Consider the following 14,285-nt stretch of genomic DNA (forward strand, 5'->3'; position numbering starts at 1 on the left):
ACAGATCACTGTAAATTACCTACTTGAACAATTAAATTAATAAATGGAGTTACCTGTATAGGTAGGCAGGTACATAACTAAATTGCCTTTATATTTGATATTTGGACATTTAGAATTAATTAGACTTCACAATAAAGTTTTAGCAGCAAATACTTCTACATCTGTAGTTTTATGAATTTTAAAATTTAAGAGCTCTTTTGCACTGAATTCGGTGCTCAACAATTTTCTGTATGACAGTTTTTCATTTAAAGTAGCTGTTTTCCAGTTACAGGCGTTGGAACATGAGCCTAACTCACTCTCCCATCAAATTGGTAAAAATTGAAGATCTTTGGTGATACATGTGGCTAAATGGCAGAATAAATTTTGTTTTGGTGTTTTGGAAATATTCAGTAATGTTCATTTTGGTGTTTTTTGGGAATGTTCATTTTGGTGTTTTTTGGGAATGTTCATTTTGGTGTTTTTTGGGAATGTTCATTTTGGTGTTTTTTGGGAATGTTCATTTTGGTGTTTTTTGGGAATGTAGGATGTATCTTCTCGAATTATAAGCAGACAACTGTAAGAAGTCCAAAAATGCCAGTTTTTCGCCTCAAACATTTAGCACAAACCAGAAACTGCCACAACCTTACTTAATTCTTATTAGGGGTGCCTAACATTGATTATTTCCTGTTTGTATGTGCTGGCCAGCGCGTCCTTTATCTGGACAATTTTCCTGGTCTGGTAGCCTTGTAGATTAGTGTGCAAATGTTTACGTAAATTTTGATCGTATGCATTTCTTGCATTAATGTTTAGTAATTTTGTGATTCATGTATTATTTCATGTAGTATTATCACACTTTCTTGGGAAATAAACACCCCCGGTTTGTCTGATCACTGCATCTCCAATGGTTCAGAAGGTGAGCTGTGGAAGGGTCGTTGTAGCTTTGTGAAACACACTGTAGATGCTTTGTGTGAGCTAGTGCAGTAAAAAGAATGGGAATTGCCTTCTCACTCTTCATTTTGGCGACCTATGAAGGAGAGCCGCGCGGGATTAGACGAGTGGTCTAAGGCGCTACAGTCATGGACTGTGCGGCTGGTCCTGGCGGAGGTTAGAGTCCCCCCTCGTGTGTGTGTGTGTGTGTGTGTGTGTGTGTGTGTGTGTGTGTGTTTGTCCTTAGGTTAATTTAGGTTAAGTAGTGTGTAAGCTTATGGACTGATGACCTTATCAGTTAAGTCCCATAAGATTTCGCACACATTTTTTGAACATATGAAGGAGAGAATTGCATGACCATGTGGTGGCCTTCTGCTGCACGTCTCTTAGCAGCGTCATAAATTTCTAGTTCTCTACAGCCATCTGCTAAGGCAGCGAGTTTCTTCCTTTACATGTTGAATTCCGCCCCAAGCTGTCAAGTCCGCCATGCAGCTGGATATATGCCTACTACAGCCATTGGCAACTGGTACAGGACAATAACTCAGTTTCTAGTGGGCTCCCGCCAACTTAGTGCTCACTCTGTCTGTCTTAGTATTCTGCTCACATCATCATCATGTTTGTCCCCCACTGCAACGGACCTGCTGCCTGGTGAAGCACTTCGTGGTGAGAGGCTTATTATCCACCCGTACTACGCCATCTCTACATATGCTAAGCAGCCTGGTTTGTAAATTGGTGTATACGCTGCAAGACTTTCTTATTCCATGGCTCATGTTCATAAAATTTGGTGTCGTGCTGGTGACACTCAGCGGCAAGGTAGTGACTTCGTTCGGTATTCACTATTTCTACCGTGCCGCGCCATTGTCTACTGCCACCATATCGGCGAGTAACTTTCTGCAATATCTGTTAGTTTTAACACCATTTCATGTTTTCTCAGAGCTAATAGATTAACTTTCCAGTGGTATCATTCGAACAAATAATTATTGTATGATCGAAGTATAGTCCCTTGTGTTCAGAAAATAATCTAAAACCTTGTATGATTTAGGTTGTTCGAGAAACTTTGCGACCTTGGAAAGTCCTTAGTTTGTATGAATCAATGATAATGTGATCATGATGGATTCTCTTGTAATACACATTCGTCTGCTTCAGTTATCTTTCAGGCTGAACTCCTCTGAACTTGTTCTGTATGAGATTTTGTTTAGTGATGAATCACAAAGATAACTCAGTTTTGTAAGAGGTGGTCATGCAGTTTTGTCATCATTTGGATACAAACATAAACAAAGTTATTAAGAAATTACATTCATTGTCGTGATGTTTTTACTAAGAAATTAGTGTTACCATGTGATGTGACTACAAAATTGTGTAATGATCATTCATGTTACTAACATGATGGTAGATGAATTTCCTCTTTTGTTATTTAGTAATTAGTGGTGTCTAAATATTTTCCATGCGTAGAATTAAATAGTTCTTCCATTATGCACAGGAAAGCATTACTGGCATCAGTCTATGTTTTGGTCTGATCTGGGACCTGATGTTGGCTTTGAGGCTATAGGCATTGTTGATTCACAATTGCCAACTGTTGGAGTCTATGCCAAGCCGTGTGATGATAGTACTTCTGAAGCCAAAATATCAGCCATAGATGCAAAAAATAAAGGTGGAGAGGTATGTTGCGATTACGTAGAATGTGTACTGACTTTTGACTCCTTTTAAATAAGTTATGGTATCTAGTTACGTTAAAATTTATCTAATAAATAATAGTATTCCTTCCGTTTGTTCTTCGGAATAGGACAAGATGCCAGTACCAGCAACTGTGTCTGCTCCTTCTGCACCAAAGAAAGGTGAAAATTATGAGAAAGGTGTCATCTTCTACCTAAGAGATGAAACAGTTGTGGGAATAGTCTTATGGAACGTATTCAACCGAATGTCCACAGCACGACAGGTAATATCATTGTGATGAATACTGGCTCATTATTTATCATTAATTACAAAACCTTGTAATTGTTTTGGTTTATATATAGTTAAGCCGTTGTGTTGATTTGCATCCCCCCCCACATGACCTTATTGTCTTCACACTACACATCACCTCGCACCACCCTTTTCTTATTTTTGTTGCTGTGCCCACTTAATACTTTTCCTCTGTAACCCACATTGTTGCCCTGCATTTCCACAGATTACTTTCCTTTCCCGCCTTCCAAATATTTTTGTCTCCTCCTCTCCTTTCCCCATTTTTCCTTCTAGTGTCCAAATACACTTCACCTTGCCACCCTAACACATTTGCTGCTGCTGATGCTTGTAAAAATAAACATGAGCCACTAGCCCATACATTTTTGTACAAACAGCAGTGTGTCCGGGAACAATTTTGTGCCTACCGTTTCATATGTATATAATTTTTTTCTTTGGGCTTAGTTGTCTGTGGGGTAGATTGTTCGAAATGACAACTAGTCAACAGACCCCCAAACCTACTAACTCTAAAAAGTATAGGAAAATTAAAAAAGTCTCTGCTGATTAAGTACTGAATGTATTACAAGATAGTGATTTTGAGTTTGAAGATGAGTTGGAGGAGGATGGCTAGAATCTTGAAAATACGGAAACATGTCTTAATGATGATACTGTGGAATAAAGGATATGTGGAATCAATAATTGTGATGAAATCATAGATGATGAAGAACGTGCACTGGCACACATTAATAAGGTGAAACAAGCCATGATGAACCACATGACAGGCATTGTCATCCATTTACAAAACAGGAATGTGTACTCATTCATCCCACCAGCATTTTTCCTATGAATTTCTTTAGGCTACAACTTACAGAAGCTATTCTCCAGCATCTAGTTCATGAAACAAATAATGCTGTGACTACATGTGAGCAATAATACAAAGGACAGGTACAAGATTTTTAGTAAATACCAAATATTTGTCTTTCTTTGGTATTTCATTACATATGGGCAATATGAAAACCCTTCATCACGAGAGTATCGGAAAAAAGAAAATCTGTTTCAAAAAAGAGAAATAATGATGACCATGAGCAGGGGCAGATACGTGATTTAAACTCATTACTTTTGCTAAAAATTCACAGCCAGAACACCCAATAGTAGATGATCGATTATATACAATATGACCTATTCTAAATTACTTCAACAATAGAATGTGTGGAGTTTATTATTCAGGAAGAGACCTATCTTTAGATGAAACAATGATTCTTTGAGGGGGAGATTGGTCGTCAGACAACATATATGAAATAAAAGGCATAAATATAGTGTCAAAACATACATGCTAAACAACCTGGATGGTCTTGAAAAAAAAAGTGCTTTGTGTACATTGGGTTGCTTGCTGATAAGGGTGCAAAATCTTATGCGGAGAAGGTCATGTCGCATGTGTTGAAAGAGAAGCTGCATGTTGACCATCATATTACATGAACAATTACTCAGTATTTTAGTGATAGCTAAAACCTTACCTTATTGAATCTGAAAATGCATTGCACTGGGACACTGAGAGTAAATTGGAGGAACACTCCTAAAGAAGTACTGTCTGCAAAACTGATTGAAGGAAACACAGTTGCTTACTATTTCGAAGGCGTGATGAATGGAAAAAGAAGTTCAGAACACAGTGGTGTAGATGATGAATTCACAGCAGCAGTCCTCAAACACAATGTGACTGTGTCTGAGACTGAAAGGCAGGATCAGTGTTGTATGATTTATATAAAGGGAAGACTCTCCACTGGCCCAGTAAACTGTTACTCCACTTCACTGATTTGCTGCATTCCGATTCAGATTACCTTTACAACAAATACTCGTGTGTGTTGAACAGGGCAAGTGTAAGACACACCATATGAGTTTAAGAGACTGTCCGGTGATTCCTTGATACTGTCTTAACTCGCGTGATAACACATGTTTAGTCACCATTTTGTTTAACAATGAATATTTTCAGTATTTCCAAAAAGATGTTCTCATTACCTTTTTTCAAAGATTTGCATTTTTCTCATGTTTGAATTGTTTCTTTTCATTGTCAGTAAATCATAGGAACTATTGAGATTTATATTAAAAACAAAGATTCCAAGACTTACCAAGCGGGAAAGCGCCGGCAGACAGGCACATGAACAAAACACACAAACACACACACAGAATTACGAGCTTTCACAACTGGCAGTTGCTTCGTCAGGAAAGAGGTAAGGAGAGGGAAAAATGAAAGGATGTGGGTTTTAAGGGAGAGGGTAAGGAGTCATTCCAATCCCGGGAGCGGAAAGACTTCCCTTAGGGGAAAAAAAGGACAGGTGTACACTCGCTCGCGCGCGCGCGCGCACACACACACACACACACACACACACACACACACACACACACACACACACACACATATCCATCCGCACATGGTGCGGATGGATATGTGTGTGTGTGTGTGTGTGTGTGTGTGTGTGTGTGTGTGTGCGAGTGTACACCTGTCCTTTTTTTCCCCTAAGGGAAGTCTTTCCGCTCCCGGGATTGGAATGACTCCTTACCCTCTCCCTTAAAACCCACATCCTTTCATTTTTCCCTCTCCTTCCCTCTTTCCTGACGAAGCAACTGCCAGTTGCGAAAGCTCGTAATTCTGTGTGTGTGTTTGTGTGTTTTGTTCATGTGCCTGTCTGCCGGCGCTTTCCCGCTTGGTAAGTCTTGGAATCTTTGTTTTTAATATATTTTTCCCATGTGGAAGTTTCTTTCTGTTTTATTTACATCGTCATTAATTGGAACTATTGAGATTGTTTGAAATAATTCTTGTAATATTTCCAAGATTATGACATGATCCAACTATGACTGATGTGCTGAATTAGCTGTCAGTACTTAAAGTACACGACAAACACTGCAAAATTGTTCTAGACCAAGATTTTGGCTCTTAGCACATGTATGCTTATGGGTCCCAGGCATGAGTGAAGACCGCTGCAATTTGCTTCCCCCCCTCCAAACATGTGTGATACGAGAAGCGATTGGTCACCTATGTGACGGATCACTGCAGTCTGTCAGTTAGACCATTTAGAAGTTTCTGCCTCGTAGGTCAGTGGGTCATACTTAAATCCACAGCAAACTCTTGTTAAGCCTCTCTGCCACCAGTCCCTCTCTACTCCCCCCCCAACCCCCCCCCCCCTTCCCCCTCTGCTGTACTGCGTATTGTCTCTCTCACAGCCAGCACCTTCTAAGACCCTCCATCTAACTTTCTTACATCCTCCTTCCTTCTCTCCATCCTTCCCTCTGTCATCTTCACCACACTCCACTATCCGCTGACACTCTTTCAACGACTGTAATCCCCCCTCCACTACTGTCCTTAACTCAATCCATAGGCAATGGCATAATATGAAGAAAAAAATTTTTGTGGTGGGGTGATAAAATTTAAGCAGGCTCATGTTTTAGCCAAGCAGCCACTTAACGTGTAAGAGAAAAATAATAGAGACCATTGAAATAATAAAGTGACCAACTAACATAAACTAAGAGCAGGATGCTGGGCTCCTGTCATCTTGGTTGTGAACGGTTGCCAGTTACATTACTTGTAGAGATACCCTGTTGAGTCCTCGAAACACCATATATGAAGGTGACATGAAGTATTGACAGATACCAGGTCCCATCATATAATATGTAAACAGCACTGTGTCATAGCAGTTTCCACTAGATTCTACCCCCCCCCCCCCCCTTTTCCGCAGGGCCTCTCCACTCTTTGATGGATCCCAGCCTTTGCAGCGTCTTTTCCCTTTCCATGCTGCATGTCTATCCTCTTGCTGTTCTTTCCACTGTTTTTCATTCCTTTCTTCATTCACCTTCTCCTATCCTTCGTCTGTTTTGGCATTGGAATTTCCTCTTTTTCTTCTCCCTCCCTGGTGCTCCTGAAGGCCGGCCCACCCGTCTGACGCATAATAGGTGACTGGGTAATGCCTAGTTTCCAGCTCTGGATCGACACACACAGTTCACACTAACCCCCTGGTAGAGGCCAGGCTCATGGAGGGATGATGAATAAGCTGCAGCCTTCCTAAATTGCCGATTGATCCCTCTTGTCAGGTGTCTGGGTAGTGTGACCTTGAGGTGTGAACAATCATGTAAGGCGGGTGTGCCCCATTCTGAAGGGGGTTTGCAGTTGGAAGAAGCGCACCATTGGCGATGCTGGAAATCGTGGGGGATTTTCTCGCAGAGAGCCAATCATCTTAGCAGCAGTCAAGGGCTATGAAACTTCAGTGGAGTGAGGCTAATGATTCAAAGACCCTCCCAGCTGCACCACAGTTTGTTGTGGTTTGACGTACTAAGGACAGTGAGTCCTTCGCTATGGTAAATTCATTTATTCAGAAAGGTGTCGATGCCATTGCTGGCCCTGTGAAATCCTACTCTTGTTTATACAATGGCACTTTGCTTTTGGAGACTACTTCTGATTCTCAAGAACTACTGCTTGCAGCTTTGCTCCTCCCTGTCTATCCTGTTCATATTGAGGTGTATCAAATGCTGAATTCTTCACATGGTGTTATTTACACTAAGCTGCTCGATGGTGCGACCAAGGCAGAAATCAAAACGTACCTCTCTGATCAGGATGTCATTACAGTCCATCAGGTGATGAAAAAAGTAGATGCCTCCTTAGTGACCATATGCACTCTCTTTCTCACTTCTGATAGTGATTCTTCTGTCAAAGATCAAAGCAGGTTATGAAGTTACCACAGTCAGACCATTTAATTGGAACCTGATGCACTGCTACCGGTGTCATCGTTACAACCACACTCGAGTCCTGTCAACACCCAGCCGCCGGCCGTGGTGGTCTCGCGGTTCTAGGTGTGCAGTCCGGAACTGTGCGACCGCTACGGTCGCAGGTTCGAATCCTGCCTCGGGCATGGATGTGTGTGATGTCCTTAGGTTAGTTAGGTTTAAGTAGTTCTAAGTTCTAGGGGACTGATGACCACAGCAGTTGAGTCCGATTGTGCTCAGAGCCATTTTGAACACCCAGCCAAATGGATAACCTATGGTAGGTATGCTTATGAGTGCAACTGTTCGCCTCCTCTTCGCTGCATCAACTGCAATGGTGTCCGTGCCGCCGCCTACTGTGATTGTCCCATGTATCTTGATGAGCTGGCTGTCCAGGACATTCGGATGAAGGAAAAAGTGCTTGCAAGTTGTTGGCTAGTCAGAAACCCTGTGTCCTACCATCTGGGAACTATATTACTGTTCTTGCTACCTCTCACTCCACAAAGGACATGGCCTAGCAGACACATGACCTCAAATGCAGCAGTGTGGTTGTGAAATTGCCCAGGATCATGGTAGTGTCCTCATCTCCTCCTCCAGCTGTGCAACACGCTATCAAACTTTGCCCTCATGGGGCAAAGTCACCAGCTACACAATTGGCAGGCCAAGGACGACGGAAGGAATACTCCCAAAGACTTCTTACGACTCTTAACCAGCATCAGGGTCTTCCTCTGCCAACTGGAAAGGCTCCAAGAAGTCAAACAAAAGCAGATGGTCTTCTTCGCCAACTCGCCACACGAGACCCCCGCCCTGCCAACGTCTGTGTCACATGTGCACACCACCAACCATTGTTCTAGCCTAGACTCTGCAGAGCAACAGAAGAATGCCGACACTTCTGTAAACCTCATGGAGCAGGGTCCTCCTGCCTCTTTGCCCTGTAACAGTGTGTCTTCGAAGGTTGCCACTTGGTCCTACATTTTTTCCTTGTCATGACTCTTCTCCAATGCAACATTCGCAGCCTTCGATACAGCAAAGAGGATTTACGGCTGCTTTTAGAATTTCGGCATCCACTTGTTCTGTGTTTAGGAAACAAAATTACATCCTCATGACCACTTTGGGCTCTCACATTTCTTACCAGTCCGTTTTGACCTTCCCCCGAGGACGGCATCCCTTCTTGTGGGGGAGTCATGCTGCTCATACAGTATGATGTTCATAGTCAACCCATCTCTGTGACTAATTGCCTTCAAGCTGTTGCAGTTCACTTTTCCCTTCCTCACTTGACCTTTCCCCATTGTACCGTTTACATCCCTCCGTCATTCAAAGTTACCAGGACAGACTTCCTTCTGCTTATTGCACAGCTACTTCAATACTTTCTGCTGCTCGGTGACTTTAATGTGCGCCATCCCCTTTAGGGTTCTCCCAGAACCTGTGGGAGAGGTGCCCTCTTAGCTGAACTCAGTCAACTTAACATGTTCTGTCTTAAGACAGGAGCATCCACATTCATTTCAGACTCCACGCTCACCTATTTCCATTTGGACCTATCCTTCTGCTCTGTCCAGCTTACCCATCGTCCTGAGTGGTCCGTTCTCTCTGACACACTCGCGCGACCATTTCCCGTGTGCTATCGGTTTGCTGACACCTACCCCACCCATGTGCACACCCAAATGGTAGCTTACTAAGGCCGATTGGAGGCTTTACTCCTCCCTGGTGACCTTCGACAAACATTGTTTCCCCAGTTCTGATGACCAGGTATATCATCTTTCAAACGCTATCCTTAGCGCCCAGAATGTGTCATTCCTCTCATTTCCTCCTTACCATGCTGTGTCCCAGTCCCTTGGTAGACTGAGGTGTGCCGTGATGCAATTCGCACATGGGGAAGTGCTCTCTGCACTTTTAATCATCATCCTACAATGGCAAACTGCATTCATTATAAACAGTTGCATTCACAATGTCATCGCTTCTTTGGGATAGCAAAAAAGCTAGCTGGATTTCATTCACTAAATGTTTTAATAGTTCCACTCCATCGTGTGGGCCAACCTCTGACGACACTCTGGGACCAAGATCCATTTCCCAATTTCTGGCCTGACAGTAGCACATGAAGTCATTGTGAACTTCTTGCTATCCACAATATCTTGGGCCGCCATTTTGCAGGGATTTCGAGCTGTTCCCACTATCACCCTGTCTCCCTCCATCGGAAAAGAGTATAGGAGGCTTGGACATACCTTCCCTCCTCAGAATTGTGAGTGCTACAATGCCGCCTTTACTATGAGGGATCTAGATCATTCTCTCACTTAATCTGGATCCTCTGTCCCAGGGCCAGATGATGTTCACATTCAAATGTTGCAGCACTTTTCTCTTGGGTGACAAGCTTTTCTGCTTCGTACGTGCAACCGCATCTGGGCAGAGGGCTTGTTTCCCAATGCAGGTGTGAAGCCACTGTCATATCCATACCAAAGCCCGGTAAGGACAAACACCTTCCTTTCAGCTACCGCCTCGTTTCTCCCACCTTGTGGAGAAGTGCTCTCACCTTGTGCATTTGCAAGGTGTTGGGGTGTATTATTCATGTCCAGCTGGTATGATGGCTCAAGTCTCACAAATTACTAATCAATGCGCAGTGTGGATTTTGAACCTGCTGTTCTGGAGTTGACTATCTCATCACTTTGTCCACCCATATCGTGAATAGTTTTCAGTGGAAATCCCAGACTGTGGCCGTGTTTATAGATTTGGAAAAAGCCTACGACACCTGCTATTGGACTGGTATCCTCCATACTCGTGCAGCTGCAGAGGCTGAGTGCCCTGTTTCCTACAGGGATTTTTAAAAGGCAGAGTTTTCAAGGTATGTGTAGGTTCTACCTTATCAGACACCTTTATCCAGGAGAAAGGTGTGCCTCAATGTTCCGTCCTGAGCTTCGTTCTCTTTACTGTCACCATGAACCCTTAATGACCTGTCTCTTGCTGGGAATCTTCGGCTCCCTTTTCATTGACTATTTCGCCATCTGTTGCAGTTCTCCATGGATTTGTCTCATTGAGGGGCGTCTAAGAGCGATGTCTCGATAGTCTTGGCTTATGGAACATTGACAATGACTTTTATTTCCCTACAGGCAAAACCTTTGTATGAATTCCTGGCAGCACAGTTTGTTTCTTCCACTGTCTTTACATCTTGGGCCTGTTGCTCATCTGTTCGTCGAAACTATAAAATTCCTGGGGCTCCTGCTCAATGGGAATCTTTCTTGGTCCTCTCACGTGTCTTACCTGGCAGCCCACTGTATGTGGTGTCACAATGTCGTGTGTGGCCTCAATGGCACTTCCTGGTGAACAGATCGAACCACCCTCCTCTGTTTGTACCTTCCATTGTCCTTTAGAAACTAGACTATGGGTGCTTTGTTTATGCATCTGCATATTCCTCCCTATTATGCCATCTGAATACTATTCATCATCATGGCATCTCCTCTGAGCCCCAGACAAGTCTTTGATCTTAATCTGGTCCAACTTCTTAGTAACCGATACCACTTCTTGAACAGGTCTCTCGCCGCCGCCGCCCCCCCCCCCTCTCCCGGTCGGCTGAGGAGATGTTTTCCATCAGTTCCAGCCTGTGTGTGTGTGTGGGGGGGGGGGGGGGGGGGGGGGTCTGTCTCAACTTGCCCCTCAGTATTGCTATTTTCTTTCTTGTCCATTTTGGTCCCATGCGATTTGGGGATGCACTTGGTCCGTACCACAGAAACCCCACGCGGTGCAAGGCTAATTACTTAGAGAGGTCGCCCGGTATCCCTGAGGCTCCATTCATGACACATCTTACCATGTGCCACTCCCCCATTGGCATGGATGGCATCACACCTTGGGTTGGGTATTGAGGAATTGGGAAGGGACAAGGAATGGAAGTAGGATGACAGGTCATTGTGGGACACACTTAGTCTGCTCCATCAGCCAAGACCTTACTGACTGTAGCTTCCCACAGCAATCATACCCCTCAGCTTTACGCGAACACATAAGCCTCTCTGCCTTCACTGAGGGTTTATAGACCTTTCTCCATCTCACTGTTTCTAGCTGTCTTCTCTTCTGTTGATTAGGATTGATGTGTAGTCATTTTTCACTCCTCTCTTTGTCTTGGTGTTCTACAGTTTTGATATGGGCTATGACCGTAGTTGTTTTTTTTGCCTTAAAGCAAAACAAAACTGGATTCATTTACTGTAACTGTGAAAGTTACTGTGAAGTATTTGATATCCTTCTCTTTAGATGGCCATTCGTTCAACACACAGTAGCCAGAATGTCCAGTAATTTTCAGCTTGAAGGATAGAGCATCAATATTGAGTAATGTTAAAAATCTAAGGGAGTCACCCTGATGAAGGCTGCTTGCAATAGGATGAGAAGTGTTGATAGTTCAGTCACATCATGAAGTCATACTTCCTAGAGTTTTACTGAAGTGGACTGCAGCTAGAAAAGCCCACAGTTCTAAATTGGGGAACATCATTCATGACACACTGACTGAACAGTTTCTAAAGTAGTGGATGAAATATCTCATGCCATTTGAAACAATCACTGGTGTAAGATTAGTTTTGTCAACTTTAGTGGTATTTTCCTCACATCTTCCATCATTTTACTCCCACCCCTTTCTGCCTCTCTCCCATAGTTTCCACGATTCGAATCTGTGCATTCCCCCTCCATAAAGTTAATTTTGTCTCAGATCTCTGTACACTTGTGATCTCCTCTCAGCACTAGTCATCCTTCAACTCGCACCATCAAGTCTCCATATTCAGCATCTGTCAGCCTATTTCTGAGCTTTCTCCCTTGCACTATTACTTTCTTCACTTTAATGTTTCACCGTCCCCAATCTTCCCAACAATGTACACACTTGTTGCAACTTAGTGTTAACATTCACTATTGAAGGGGAGAGAGAGTAAAATGCAACAATTGTGTTATCGACCTTTTTTTTTCCCCACCTCAACAAATCTTGTAGAAGATGTACTGTATTATTTAGCTTGCTTTTAAGCAGTGAAAGAAGTCATAACTTTGTTCTTTTTCAGGTTTTAAAGGATGAGAGCAAGTATGATGATCTAAATGAAGTTGCTAAACTGTTCAATATACATGAAGACTAGAACTGATTTAGTAAGACTGAGTATACATGGCAAACAACAAACACTGTGTTCGTACTTATGTGTATGTGTTTGTGACTGTCCAACGTCAGATAAAATGCAGTGAAGTAGTTCATAGTATGTGGGATGTAGAAACAAATAATTTGTGTGTGAATGATTGAAGCATTAAACCCCTGTGTTGTGTTGCTGAAGAATGTAAGCCAATAAGCAGTGTATTTTGTATAAATATACTCAGAACTGAAAAAATTAAAAGAACAATTTGTACATCATCAAGTACAGGCTTGTGTTGCCTCACATTTCTGTGCTATTAGATTGTAGCACATTTTTACTACTGGTATACGTATTGGGTAGTATGGGTGCAACCACGCATTTATTTGATATGGCTTTTAGTGCTTAAAAGTACACACTCTTCTCTAATCATGTGTTTTTCAGTGTGTCAGTATTATAAATCAGGTATTTGTTAAAACAAAAGTTCATAGAAAGTAAACAAATAAAATATTTGTAAATTGTTAGAAATCTGTTTCACCACAAGTTTGTAAGATAACCTATCCATTAAACTTAGCAGTTAACTTCTTTGTAAATACCACAGCTAAAATTATACATAATAATTTTTCACAAATTATTGTATAAGAGGAGGGGTGTGTTAGGCATAAGGCACTCTGGCTGGATTGAGGTGTTGACCTTATGCTGTATCAAGTCACCCACCCTGTTACCAAATAAAGCAATGCATGCAGAGGTGGTGTGGCAGCATAATCTCCTATTCCTCGTCTATGCCACCAGTGTCCGTAGACACAAGTGATGCTCTCAAGTGATGTAAAGTGACACACTGCTGTTTTCCATCGTGTGCCAACTGCAGCACCACACATTCGGTGCTACAAAACTGAGCATGGTAATAGCTACCACCTGTGTGAGTATCAGACGTAATGAAATGCATAAAAGAATTTTTTTTGTAATGGACTACATTACTATCAGGATCAGTTTGTTTCAGCACTGTTCATAAGCTTAGCACCAGTAACTAAATAGTCATCTTGGAACACGGTGCAAATAAAATTTTGCGCATCACAATTGCCAATCAAAGTGATTACGAGTAATCAGTGAATGCAGTTATCCACCATGAAATAAAATGAAGAGCATTTTATGAAGTGTGTGCAAAGATATTTTTAAGAGGCTGTGGAGCTGTCTGTTATCATTTTAATTCAGTGTTTGTTTGATTTCCCTTTAAGGTATTGGTGTGTGGTGTTACTGGGTACATTTCTTCATGTATGCGGATAACCTTATGTAATACACACACACACAACCATGGATGACTACATCACATTTGAATGGGTTCTTATACAATGCTGAATTTACAGTTCACTGTTTTTCATTACCTTCACTGTTTGCAACCTGATTCTTTGGAAATGGGTTTCTTATCTTTGCATAAATGGAGAACATCTCATCTTTCGTGGAATTGATTGTGATAGTGTTTTTCTTGCAGAGGTTGTCCAAAATTACTGTTGTGAAATGCTCAACAGTATTCATCTATATTCACTATTACAAATAAACTAGCTGCATTTGTAAATTGTAACATACACCTCCGTAAAATAGTTTCTAAGACTCTTAACAAGT

At 42.2% G+C, this 14,285-nt stretch overlaps 1 protein-coding gene across 1 annotated transcript in view; it reads left to right on the forward strand.

The window, feature by feature from the left end:
* Window positions 1-13,193, forward strand: part of LOC126282523 (apoptosis-inducing factor 1, mitochondrial) — a 95,451-nt gene extending 82,258 nt beyond the window's left edge. Inside the window, exons 10-12 of the mRNA XM_049982190.1 lie at window positions 2,387-2,565; window positions 2,690-2,842; window positions 12,609-13,193. Coding sequence (XP_049838147.1) covers window positions 2,387-2,565; window positions 2,690-2,842; window positions 12,609-12,680 — 404 coding nt within the window. The 3' untranslated portion in view covers window positions 12,681-13,193. The remainder of the gene's footprint in view (window positions 1-2,386; window positions 2,566-2,689; window positions 2,843-12,608) is intronic.
* Window positions 13,194-14,285: the final 1,092 nt, after the last annotated feature.

This window comes from Schistocerca gregaria, chromosome 7 (assembly GCF_023897955.1).
Source record: "Schistocerca gregaria isolate iqSchGreg1 chromosome 7, iqSchGreg1.2, whole genome shotgun sequence".
Classification (NCBI taxonomy): domain Eukaryota; kingdom Metazoa; phylum Arthropoda; class Insecta; order Orthoptera; family Acrididae; genus Schistocerca; species Schistocerca gregaria.